At 41.9% G+C, this 13209-nt stretch overlaps 1 protein-coding gene across 1 annotated transcript in view; it reads right to left on the reverse strand.

The window, feature by feature from the left end:
- Window positions 1-13209, reverse strand: part of LOC141111162 (sortilin-related receptor-like) — a 155155-nt gene that overhangs the window by 76509 nt on the left and 65437 nt on the right. The window contains exons 13-18 of the mRNA XM_073603205.1: window positions 10920-11098; window positions 8029-8215; window positions 7515-7643; window positions 3708-3793; window positions 2286-2458; window positions 1885-2016 (exon numbers count right to left, since the gene is read on the reverse strand). Coding sequence (XP_073459306.1) covers window positions 1885-2016; window positions 2286-2458; window positions 3708-3793; window positions 7515-7643; window positions 8029-8215; window positions 10920-11098 — 886 coding nt within the window. The remainder of the gene's footprint in view (window positions 1-1884; window positions 2017-2285; window positions 2459-3707; window positions 3794-7514; window positions 7644-8028; window positions 8216-10919; window positions 11099-13209) is intronic.

Here is a 13209-nt window from a genome sequence, read left to right on the forward strand (position 1 = left end):
ACAATCACGCTAGGTCTTATTTTCGGGGAAACAGGGTGTGTGTATATATATATATATATATATATATATATATATATATATATATATATATATATATATATATATATATATATATATATATATATATATATATATATATATATATATATATATATATATATATATATATAATAATTTTTATGTTTAATAAAATCTTTAAGGAATTAAACTGCAAAGCAAAGTTATTCCCATTATTACGGAAAGCTTCTCACTTTGGATTTGCGACTATTTATATTCTATACTATACAACCAAAAAGTATGTGGACCCCCCTCCAAAATCTTGAGATCAGGCATTTCCAGAGTAGGGTACTGCGAATGCTACAGCATACAAAGACATTTTAGACATTTGTGCTCTTCCAGCCTCGTGGTAACAGTTCAGTAAAATGCACTTTTCTGTCCCAGCATGCCTATGCCCCTGTGCACAAAGCCAGTTCCATATAAACATGGTTTGAGGAGTTTGGTGTGGAGGAGCTCAAGTGACCTCTGCAAGCCCTGATCTCAACCCTACTGAACACCTTTGGGATGAGTGGGAATGCGGATTGTGAGCCAGGTCTTCTCATCCAACATCAGTACCTGACCTCACAAATGGGCACAAATCCCCCAGACACTCAAATCTTGTGGAAAGTCACACCCAGTATATACTTTATGTTATGGATTTAGGATTGCTTTTCTTACTCATACGAATGATGACTTGTTTGTTCATGTTCTATGGCCAGGATATACCCGATTACCTGTATGTGCAGGTTTGGGTAAGTGCTCTCCTCTGATATGTTTGTTTTCAGCTTCACTGGAATGTTACGACTCTTGTTCATGTGTTTTTTTACATAGTTAGAGGGCAAGGTTGAATAAAGACACCTGTCCATCCATTTAGAACTGTGTGTTCATAATTATTTCCCATATCCCTGTATACTGTGCTCACTAAGATACAAGTCAAAGAGTTTTAAAACTATTAATACTTCCTGGTGACATCACAGATTGTGGAAAAGAGTTCCACAGCCTTACCACCCCGACAGTGAAACACGTCCTACGTAGTTTAAAGTTAAACCGCTTCTCATCCAGTTTAATTTAGTGGCCCCGTGTTCTCTTACACTCCCTGAGACTGAATAGTTTTCTTCTCTATGCAAGAATCGCCCTTGAGATATGTATATATTGCTATCATATCTCCTCTCAAGCGTCTCTTCTCCAGAGAATACGTTTAGTGCTTGTAGTCGTTCCTCGTAACTGAGGTCCTCCAATCCCCTTATTAACTTTTGTGCCCTCCTCTGAACTCACTCCAGTTCCGCCACATCCCTCCTGATGATTGGCGACCACCAGAACTGGACGGAATACACCAGATGTGGGCCAAACCAGAGTTTCATAAAGTGGCAGGATTGTTTTATCTCAGCATGCTATTGCCGAGTCTGTCATCTACTAGGACCCCCAGATCTTTCTCTATCCTGGATTCCCCCAGAGGTTCTCCCCCTAGTGAGTAACTTGCATTCATATTTTTAGCCCTCGAGTGTATTACTTTACATTTTTCAACACTAAACCTCATTTGTCATGTACGTGCCCAGCCCATTATTTTATTGAGGTCCTCTTGTAAAGTTTCTACATCTTGCTGTGAAGTTATTTCCATACTTTATCATTTAAAAAAAAAAAAAAAAAAAAAAACAGATTAAACAAAATCTAAACAGAAAATTAAGGGTTATTGGGGATGGGGGACACTTTATATTAATGGCCATGGTTTCAGAATGGAAAGTTTAACAAGCTTATATACGTGTGATCATTCATATTTTAATTGTTCATGAAATCTCTAATTCCAAGAAAAACAAAAAAAACAAAAAAACCAGACAGACATTAGCGTACTTCAATTTTCTTGCTGCCAGCATCAACCCAATAAAGTAAGTGACTAATTGGGTCAAATGCCAGGGATTCTACGGTTTCCAATCCGACTCGAACAAGGACTTCCTGCCCCGAGCTGCCATTTAGACACAGGCGCTACAAGGAGACAAAACACTCACAGTATTATCTTAATTAAAGGTTTTTGGGTGTCAGTTCAGGGTAGATCATCATCTTCATAATAATTCTGGTGGACACATTCAAAACAACATTTTGTAGCATGCAACTGTAAAAGTTCTAAATCATTCAGTCACATGGAGTATCAAAGGCTTGCAACCAGCCAAAATCAGCCACGCAATCTGGTTTGAAATGTATTTCCAGCAAAAAGTTCCTGCCATTTCCTCTTTTCAGACTTCACTGATACACACCTGAATGACATCCAGCGTGACATCCGCCCAGTACAAGCAGTTTCTTTCGTAGTCAAAATCCAAAGCCACCGCACCCCGCAGACCCTTCAGCGGCAGTTCCTCACTGACCCCAGACGACAGGTCGTGGCGGTAAATGGCATTCCTCATGGCGTAAAGGATGAACTCATTCTCCTCTTTAAAAAGGAACAAAATAACAAAATTGTTACAGGAAAACTGCATTTGCAAAAGTGTGCATGTCAGTGGCTGTCAACATAAAGGTGTCGCGGGCATCAACTATGGACCCGAAAGCGCCAAAAGGCCATAATATCCTGAATAAATGAGAGAAGACTGTCACAGACCTCAAGCATTCTCTTCTAGAAGAGACACCAGGAGCACACTATAGACAACAGTCGGAGACTGGGGACATGCTACATGAGACTGCTAGAGATCGCCGTCATAGCCTCTTTACAAATGAATACTTCCACTGACTGCAGGGGCCACATGACAAATCCTAATCTATAGTACAGTTATTAAAAATGACATCCATAATCCAATATGTATCCAGATTTCTAGAACACGCCAAATATCCAGTGCTGTTACTTTGCAACCACAGCAACAGTGGGTGTTTCTGTACACGGTGTGCGAAAAACCCCAGAAATCTAATTTCCTGCTCATCTGATTATTTTCATTTCTTTTCCCAGAAGTCCGCCGTGTGCTTGAAGTCAAATTACAGGCATCCCCTGCCATAGGAATAAATATTTGATATAATTTTCCAAAATTCTCCTGAATGCATCAGAGGAAGTCAGAGATTTAGATCCTCTCATAACAGACTGGTCAGGTCATAATGAAAGCAGAACCGTCAGGCAATGATAATAAAAGTAAACCCAACCATTTAATGTAGCATGTAGTTTTATAAAGGTCAAGATTCTGTAAGTTTACTAAAACCCTTGCTATTAATGTGGCTTACTTGGATGGTATTTGTGTGATAAATACTTATTGTGCAACAAGCCACAAGGAACAGAGAGAACAGTCGGTGAGTTTTAATGCATCTGGGAGGCCCACAGATAACTGACTTACAACTGTTTTTGGTCCACAGCAGGGATCCCCAAACTTCGGCCCTCCAGCTGCTGCGGAACTACAAGTCCCCTGGGACATTGTAAAGCCCTGACATTCAGACATGACAAGGCATGATGGGAATTGTAGTTCCTGAACAACTGAAGGGCCATAGTTTGGAGATTCCGGGTCTACAGGATTTAATCAGGTTGGAGATGCTGGTTCAAAGCTCACTTGCAATCACTCCAGAGTATCACCTGAAGCCGCAGTACTTGTACTGCAAATAATACACTACTATGATGCACTGATTGCCGATTAGAGTCATCAGTGTAGGCTTGTGATTGTAAATGGTTAAACTGCTCAGGCAAATCCACGTTTTAGACAAATTACCTCCTACAGGACAGGGGACCTCTTCTCCGTCGAGTCGGGCCTCCACGTCTCCCCCGGAACACGTGTCTCCAGAAATCCTGCGATAACTAAACCAAAGACCTAACTGTTAAAATGTGCAGCAATGCTGTATTGTTTCTCTGGCATCATAGAATGTACACAACACAGATCTAAAGGTTAGGTGACTAAAAATGCCTACTGTGCTAAAAAAAAAAAAAAAAAAAAAAAAAACAAAAACACCCAGTGCTTCAGATGTGGATAAGGCTGTATAGGACTTCAGCCAGCGCCACTCCAGTCACGCCCCCTGATGTTTCGCCCCGCCCACCAGGGGTTGGTCAGAGAGCTCTGTGCCCAAGCTGCGGTAGGTGGGATGAAACATGTCAAGGGAACGTGGCTGAGGCCATACACAGCCATAGCCACATCTGAAACACCAGGTTGGCTTTTAGCTGTGCCTTACCCCATATATTATCCACACTTCAGAATTAGTGCTGGACGCCTGCTCCCACTTTCTGAATACTGACAAGGCCAACGGTTACGCTCCAAGTCCACACATGATCATAGAAATATCTACAATCGATTTACATCAAGATCGGGAATGGCTATGCTGAGGTAACAGTTAAACACAAATCAGAGCAGCCGATGACATGCGTATGAAGTGTACATTGGGCTGCCAAAGTATTGTATATTATATCTCTTTCTAGAGCAAGCTTACTGGAATCAATAGCACATGCCACCTTCTAGTCTCTTATGTGGGGTCCAGTGACTTTCATCATACAAAGCAGCATATAAAAGGAATGCATAAATTGTTGGCACTATAAAAAAAAAAAAAAAAAAAGCCTAAAAATGCTGCTGTACTGTCAACCACCTGACCTCAGTCCTGTCTTCCAGTGTCTGAGTAAGCATAATAGTAACTAAGCCCAAAAAGTGTTTACATTCCTCATTACTATGAGATTCTGTTATCTTGTTATGCACACTCAGAAGCTTGGACAGTGAGGCCCGGTTCACACTGGTGCGATGCGAGAACCCTGCGACTCAACTGCGTGTTCCCGCATTGCACCGACTCGCATGGCAGTTCACGCTGCCATATGCGAACTGCTGGGTAGTGTCAATACATTGTTAACGACACCCTCAGTTCAGCTTGCATATCGCACTGCGAACTGACAGTTCGGACATGAATCAGATTGCACAGGCCTGAACAGCCATGCGATCTGATTCTGGGCCAAACAAAAAAAATTAAATAAATAAATGGTCCTGTGCGTGTTTGCACCGAATGCGTGTGATGTGAACAGCAGTGCGCTGCGAATCACATGCGATGTCTGGCATCGCACCAGTGTGAACCAGGCCTTACAGAGGACAGGCAGTGGACCTGCAGCATCTGTCAGACTTCAGATCACCTCTCAATCTTGAACTTTTGGGTCTGATGGGTTCCTTTTTCGTTTTTTTTTTTTAAGGAAAAATGTCTGTCTTTACAAAGAATACAAGAGGGAAACCTAACAATTATAGTTTTATTAACAAGAGATTTTTTTTTCCCCCTTATTAAAAGTATTTTGGGTATTTTGCATTTTCAGCTAAAATGCATACTTATCCTTTGGGTAAACATTGCCAGTATATGTTTAAGAAGTCTCAGGTGCCCTTATAGTTTTGTTTTCTTTTCAAATAGCAATTTTTTTTTATTTTCAAAAAATTAGCAGAAAGGTAAAAATCTTAGTACGTTAACTTACAGGAACAAAAGAAAAGTGTACACCGAAGGTATCCACTTTGAGGTGAGAGCAAAATACTACAACAACCCCTGTCGGCCTTATACTTTAATGTAGGGTTCCATGTAATCTAGAGTTCCTCTGGAGGCTGCTAGGGGTTCCTTTGAGCAATTTTTGCCTCTAAGGCCCCATTCACACCTGAGCGTAGCGTTTTCAGGCAGAAAGTTGCACGATTTTGCCACGATTTTGTACAGGTCACCAATGTAAAAAAAAGCAGAAAAACGTCCAATTCTGCGTTAATAATAAAAAAAAAAAAAAAAAAGAAGTTCCAGAACTTGTTTGAGCTTCAGGCTCCTTATAGAATAATTGATTTTTCCCCTCCAGCGTTTTGTAGCTTCAGGCTTCAAGCTACAAAATGCTCAGGTGTGAATGGGGCCTCAAATAAAGTTCCCACTGACACCATTGATCTTTTTAGCTATTTTAGCTTCCCAATGACTACAAGTGTAAGGAGCATTCTTCCCACTGACCATCACACAAGTGGAGTGTAGATATAGAAATTTTTAGCAGGGGTTCCCTGAAACTAGAAAGTTATTTCAAGGGTTACACTGTTCAAATGGTTGAGAAAGGCTGCTTTAATGTGTGAGATATTATTTTATTTAATCTCAGCGACTATGGTTTCCTATTTTGTCCTCCAACTTCAAGGTTTGGTCCATTTTCCCTTTACAAATCTTATAGCTGCCCCGCTGTCATGTTATAAGGTACCTGCAGCCTCATCACACTTCTGCCCACCTACAATAAACACCATGTCTGCTCTTCTATACATGGGCACACATGTGCAGCCACTCTAGGAACCAAACCCAAGTGTGAGACGTTGGGAAATCCAGTTTTTATCCCCTTTATGACCGACCACACGCCGCACATACGTCCCTGGACAGCCGCTACTTAAGAGTGTGCTCACAGCATAAACACTACTTATCACAGATCAATAGTCAGCGGGACTGGCTTCCGATCATGTAACCACTGACACAATGATCGCCGAACTTTTGCACCACCCCCAGGTGTTTTGATCTGTTTAACTACCTCAATACAGGGCACCAACACCCCCTTCCTGCCCAGGTCATTTTTCAGCTTTCACCCTTTGAATGACAATTGCGGTCATGCTACCCTAAGAAAATTTATCATTTTCTTTACAAAAATGGAGCTCTCTTTTGGTGGATTTCAATAACTGCTGTTTTTTGTTTTTGTTTTTAGTAAAAAATAAAAAAAGGACTGAAGATTTAAAAAAAGTTTTAGTCTGTCAGTAAATTTTGAAAACAAGTCATTTTTCTCCTTCACTGATGTGCGCTGATGAGGTGGCACTTATGGGCACTGATTAGGTTGCACTAATATGCCGCACTTATGGGCACTGATAGGTGGCACTGGTGGGCAGCACTGATTGGTGGCACTCATTGCTGGCACTATTGTAATCAGGGTACTAATGTCTCCTGCGAGGAGATGCCGCTGATCGCTGTGGGCGCACAAAAGTTGCCGTTCTGGAGTGACGTCATATGACATCGTCCCAGAACGAGAGCCGCACTGCCCCTCCATTATTTGACGGTGGGTGGGTGGCAAGTGGTTAAAGGGTTGCCTGGGTGGTGTAACAAAGAAAAAAAAAAAAAAACCACTTTACCCTCCCCATCCACTTTTTTTTTCAATATCCTCCTGCCCTCTTCTCTAACAGAATTGGATAGTCTGCGGGAAAACACCTTTTGCAGACCCCGAACTACACTTCATCAGGGAGGATGGGAGTCTATTCATGGTTTTTGAAGCTGCCCCCCAGACACAGGGCCGCTACACAAAACAGCCGGAATCCCCAGGAGAAGATGCTAACGCTTGACCGGGTGTGCTGAACGGGTGTGAAGCACCAGATCCCAAAACACTGCTGGATTGGCAGGCCTGCAATATACTTTTTTGTGCAACTCGGCTATAAAAAAGGTAAGGGGGGGGGGGGGGGATTAGATTTTTCTTTACCTGTTCTAGGGAGGGGGTGCTACAAGCGAGTCATATTACCACAACAGAAGAAGCCAACAGAGCGGGACTCAGTTATGCCAGAAGGCCGGCCGGAAGCACTCACCCTCTGCTCCTCTTGTACGTGGTGCCCACAGGGCAGGGCGAGGGAATGGGGTACAGCTTCCCAGCAAATTCAGGGTCAGGGACACAGTTCTCCAATCTCAGGTCTTGGTTGAGTTTAAAGCCGTAATCACTGCAGAGGAAATTAAATGTGTTAAAGTGGCAAAAGTCCGCAAAATGAGAAAATGATTAAAAATAAAAAAGATAGATTAGGCTTTACAAAAATCATCACTAATGAGGTCATTTGTGTGCCTGACTCTTCCTGTAAGCAAACTCCTGGCGTTAAACTCAACACTGGGCAATGCAAAGCAAGGAAAAGAAGAAAAAAGCTCAACTCTTTCTGGTCAGGGAATTTGCGAAATTAAAAAATACAACACAAAAACAAATGATACAAAAAACAAAGTACTAGACTAGATATGGAGTGGAGCCCATAGCCCATATACAGTAGAAAGGGCAGCTTTCCTGGCAGGGTATACACGTCACACAGGTCAGGCAAAAAATAAGAAAATTCCACGTACCATTCAAAATCTTTTCTAGTACAGGAGCAGTTGGAAGATGTAATTGGCCGATCAAAGTCTTCTCCGTTAAAGCAAGTGGCATGTGGTGTTCGTCTCTTAAAAACGGTCTTTCTCCCTAATAAGCACTCATTGCCTCGCTCATCGGAGGGCGACCACAATTTATAGTCATTTTCTGCGCATGGCACCCCTGAGACAGACAATTTCAAAGATTAGCAACTGCCTATTACCAGAGCATCATAAACCATCTCATTACATTCCAAATGAACTTTAAGATAAACACATTCCTGATGCAACAAAACAAGAGATGTGCAGGGTTTGGGTGTTTGCTTTTATTAATAAACAGCCAGAGCCTGTGGAGAAAAGCCTGTCCCCGTCAGCATGCTGCAGAGAAGGTCCCTTGTTTTCTGTGTACAAGCAGCGGTCTCTCTGCAGAGGTTCGACACCGTTGTAAAATCTTATTGAGTCCCATCACATATACCCTTCATTTCTATAGGAAGGTTGGGCCCTAAAGTTAAAGTGCAAAGAAAATAAAAAAAACCCACACACACTATACGAATAAATTGCAATACGTGCAATTTACCCAGTGTTTTAACTCTTTGATACTTCAAATATTGAAAAACTTGTTGATCTGACAAAAATCCATTGAACTCCTAACTTCCTTTGCAGACTGACAACACCGCTCCCCTTCCCCGAACAGGGTACATTCTCCTTAAAGTCAAAGTAGAGGTTTGTCTTTTTTTTTTTTTTTTTTTTTTTTAATTCAGCCCTGGAAGATTTTACCCCCTTCATGACCAGGCCATTTTTTGCTATTCGGCTCTGCACCATTTTAACTGGCAATTGCTATATAAACTAAATTCATATAATTTTTTTTCACACAAATAGAGCTTTCTTTTGGTGGTATTTGCTAGTGGCATCGATGCCACTAGCTTTACATAACCACACTCACTGGCTGATTTTAGTCTCAGAAGGAAGTAGATTCAAAGTTATGTGATGGCACTGGATTCTGCAAAATAAAGATTTGGATGTTCCCACTGGAGGTGTCGTTTCCTCGGTCCGGTGGATATCATTACAGCCGTTTCAGTCTAGAGGAGATCTTTTTGGAGATCTGGGGCCCCTATGACCAACTGGGAATTCTAAGCCTGTTTGATTCGGTGTCACTGGCATTCAAATCCATCTGCTCCGGTAAGAGTGTTTACACCTTCACTTCAAGAGTTTTTATCAGACAAATTACATGTCGGAAGACTTCTATACTTCCATTGGATTTGTCACCTATTTTATTGTTTGGACTTGATTATATTTATATGTTTTTTCACATATATTGCACTGGGTTAACACCCATTTATCACTGAACTTTGTTAGTTCATGCATATGTTTTTTATATAGGTATTTGATCACCACTGGGTTTGTATTTTTTTGCGATATAAAAGAAAAGGAAGTTTTAGTAGTATAAAAAAATATTTATTTTTCTAACAACGATGATCAACGACTTATAATGGGACTGCGATATTGCAGTGGACAATCTGACACCGACACTGGGGGGGGGGGTGTGTGACTGTCTAACATCCACTGACATCACCAGTGACATTATTAGTGATATTACTATATGCGGTCATGGTACTAATGACACTGGCTGGGAAGGGGTTAACATCTAGGGAGATCAAGGGGTTAAATATGTGTCAGTGTGTGTACAAGTGTGCTGCTTTTTACCAATGATCTCGCAATTTCTCATCCTCGTTTTGCACAGATCACTCCCTGTGTACATCCACAGCCATGAATCGGGACTTGCTGACAATCTCCTGCTGTGTACAATCACAGCGGGAGGCGGCTGGGTTGGCGCTCATGCAAACACCCTTAACCCGGAAGTAGGCAGTGACAAACCAGTAAGTGGCTTTGCCTACAGTCGCTGCTCGCCTGCAGTTCATTGCAAATGGGTGGTCGGCAAGTGGTTACCTAACAAACATGTTATACTGAGCAGCCCCGATCCTCTTCCCAGGTTCCCCCACCAGCACTCCACGCCTCTCCCTCCTGCCTAGTGCCCTCATCCTCACAGATTTAATTCCAATATCATCCCGACAATAAAGTCTGGATCTGCCAGGTGCCTGGAATGACACCTTTCTCAGCGAGCCGGCAGCTCCGTGCCCCTCCACAGCTCAGCGCTTCGATGAGCAGAGAGGGCGATGAGCAGAGAGGGCGATGAGCAGAGAGGGCGATGAGCAGAGAGGGCGATGAGCAGAGAGGGCGATGAGCAGAGAGGGCGATGAGCAGAGAGGGCGATGAGCAGAGAGGGCGATGAGCAGAGAGGGCGATGAGCAGAGAGGGCGATGAGCAGAGAGGGCGATGAGCAGAGAGGGCGATGAGCAGAGAGGGCGATGAGCAGAGAGGGCGATGAGCAGAGAGGGCGATGAGCAGAGAGCTGGGACTGACAGTCTACAGCTCTCTGCTCGGGGAGGTCTGAAAACCAAGCGATCTGAGAGGTTTGATCGTCGGTTCTCAGTGCAGAGGTGCTGGGGGACAGATGCGGCATCCACCCAAGTATAAATGGGGGGAAAGTAAAGAAAGCCATACTTCTCTTATAATGCATAGATAGCATTATGGTTAAAAAAAAAAAAAAAAAAGAAAAACGTCTGCCTTTAGAATAACTTTAAATCACTTCCTCACAAGTTCTCAGGTACTTCCTGACATGTATGGACGGTGTTCTGAGCTGTATGTGTGCTGCACTGTATTTCCGGATATGTAAAGAAATAATGCATTCTGTATGCACTCCAACTAATCGACAAGGAAAACAGAATTGTGAACTATTTTCCTAATCAATTATGTTGATTAGTTGTTCCTGCCTTAATTACAATCCAGCAGATCAAGGACATAATGCGCTCATAAAATGAGGTTTGTACCGAGGACGTCGCTTGTGTTGACCTGCAATATGACCCAGCTGTGTCCTCCTCCAATGTAAGACCCGAAGATGGTGAACACTGTGCTCTTCTCCCCGGGTTCAGTCAGCAATCCATAGACAATGAGTGGGCTGTCTGAGAAGTTGAAGGTTTTCCACGTTTCTCCCTCATTTGTACTATACCTGGAGGGAAAAAAAAAAAAAAAAAAAAAAGGACAACTGATGATGCAGCATGAAGGACATGTTCAGTCTCTGCCTCCAGGGGGCAGCACATTCTCACAAAAACAAACATCTCCCAACTCCAGTAACATGTTACAATGGCCACTGTTTGTTTTAAGCCCTTTGCTTACAGCACACAAGTAGCTTGGCAGCAAAACATCCCTGAAATGTAGCAGAGCACTGAAAGTAGGGACAGGTCTTAGATCTTTAGCCTAGGTTCACACTAGTGCTGAGCATATTCTTGCTTTTTTGCATGCATTTTTGTAAAGCATTTGTTTGTATTTCATTTTATAATTATTTCAACTTTATTATACATATGGTATACAGGCAGATAACATATCAATACATACCCAACAGTCCCTTCCCCAATCCCTTCCCAGCACACTCTTCCTCTCCCCCTTGCCGATCTCCCCCACCCCTTCCCTCTAGCCATGCACCTCTCCTGCCATGTCCTATTCCATACATATCTCTGTATATTTCCTAGTTCTCTTGAAATCCAGCCATCTTTTCCAAATGCTTGCAACTCTTTCCACCTTTTCTTTCCTACTAAGATATTCCATTTTATATATGTATTCTTTTCTTTCTATTCATTCTTTTATAGTAGGTTTTTCCAGTTCTAACCATTTTTTTTTTTGTATTAATCGTTTTGCTGCATTTAGAAAATATGGGCATTTGTTTGTATTTTTTTTTACATGCATTTTTGATATGGTTCATGCTTTTTTTTTTGCTGGAGACTATATTTAAGGCGTCATGTAGACGGGACGTTGTTCAACCTCTCCTGAACTATTTAACTTGACAGCTAGAAACCGGTGTCTAAAAACTGCCATTTAGCTGCGCTTACAAAAAATTGTTTCTTTTTTTCCCCAAAATAGGCAATAATTAAAAACTCCTCTAAACGAAGCGCAACTAAACGCGAGTGACTGCGTTTAGCCGCGTTTGAAATGCCTCTAAACAGAGCTTCTGTACGCATTTTTTTGGGGGTTCCAAAAAAGCCTCTAAAACGCAACTGCCTAGAAACGACTATAAAAACGACCCTGTGTACATGTACTGTACTGATAGATAAGATAACATAGGAGAGTTCAGGAGCAGTTGAAAAAGAAAAAAATGCCCAACTACTCCTAAAATGTCCATTTACCAGCAGCAGTGTACATGAGGCCTAAATAATTCACAAAACTGACAGAATTGCACCAAAAACACGTTGCATTTTACATGCATTCCCACTGAAGTCTATGGGGCCAAAAAATGCACTACTCTGCACAAAAAAGGAGGTTAGGTTTTACGAGAATTAGGTGCGATATTCTCAAGGAAGTGAAGAAAAGAAAAGCTTGCCAAACCAACTGACATTGGATCTCTATGCAGCATAGTATCACTTCCTAGTTCTGTCAGCTGTCACACCCAACTTCTATAACTTCGCTTCCTATGGCTACTATAGTAACATGGAGGCAAAGCGTCAGGACGACAGGAGTAGGCCGAGCGCTCCCTCAGCTTAAACATTTCATAGACAGAAGTCATGGAAACGAATGGGGTGGGTGTGCTAAAGAGAAACAGACTGGGCACTTTGCAAGTGCAGCTGCACTCTTATTAAATATAAAATGTGGTAAAGCTTTACTATGTAAAGAATACCCAATCAGGTGCAAACAACATAAAAAAAAAAAAAAAAAAAAAAAAAAAACACATTTTTGCTTGCACAAGATTGGGTGGTGAAAATAAGAGCTTTACCGCATTTACTAAGCTCTGGGGAAAAGGTGTGCAATTGCACTTAGTGTGCCATTTGCCTTTAGTAAATCAACCTCTATGTGTCCAAACTAACACGACTATGCCTTAAAGCTTTCCAGCTTTTAGAGAATCTTTCGCTGTCAGACCACGTTTAAACGCAAATGGCAAGCCCATTTTTGCAATCTTTCCCTTTTATCTTCCAGATTTTCTAAAAAGACCTCTAAATGATACTTTCTAAAAGCAAAGGACGGGTAGAATTAAGCGCCACAAATGTTTTAGTTTTTTTAGGTCCCCCAATATTTGCGTAAATGTTTACTATAAACCGAATGTATTTATTTTTTTTGCAAAAAAACACCACC

The sequence above is a fragment of the Aquarana catesbeiana genome, linkage group LG10 (assembly GCF_042186555.1).
Source record: "Aquarana catesbeiana isolate 2022-GZ linkage group LG10, ASM4218655v1, whole genome shotgun sequence".
In the NCBI taxonomy this organism is placed as follows: Eukaryota; Metazoa; Chordata; class Amphibia; order Anura; family Ranidae; genus Aquarana; species Aquarana catesbeiana.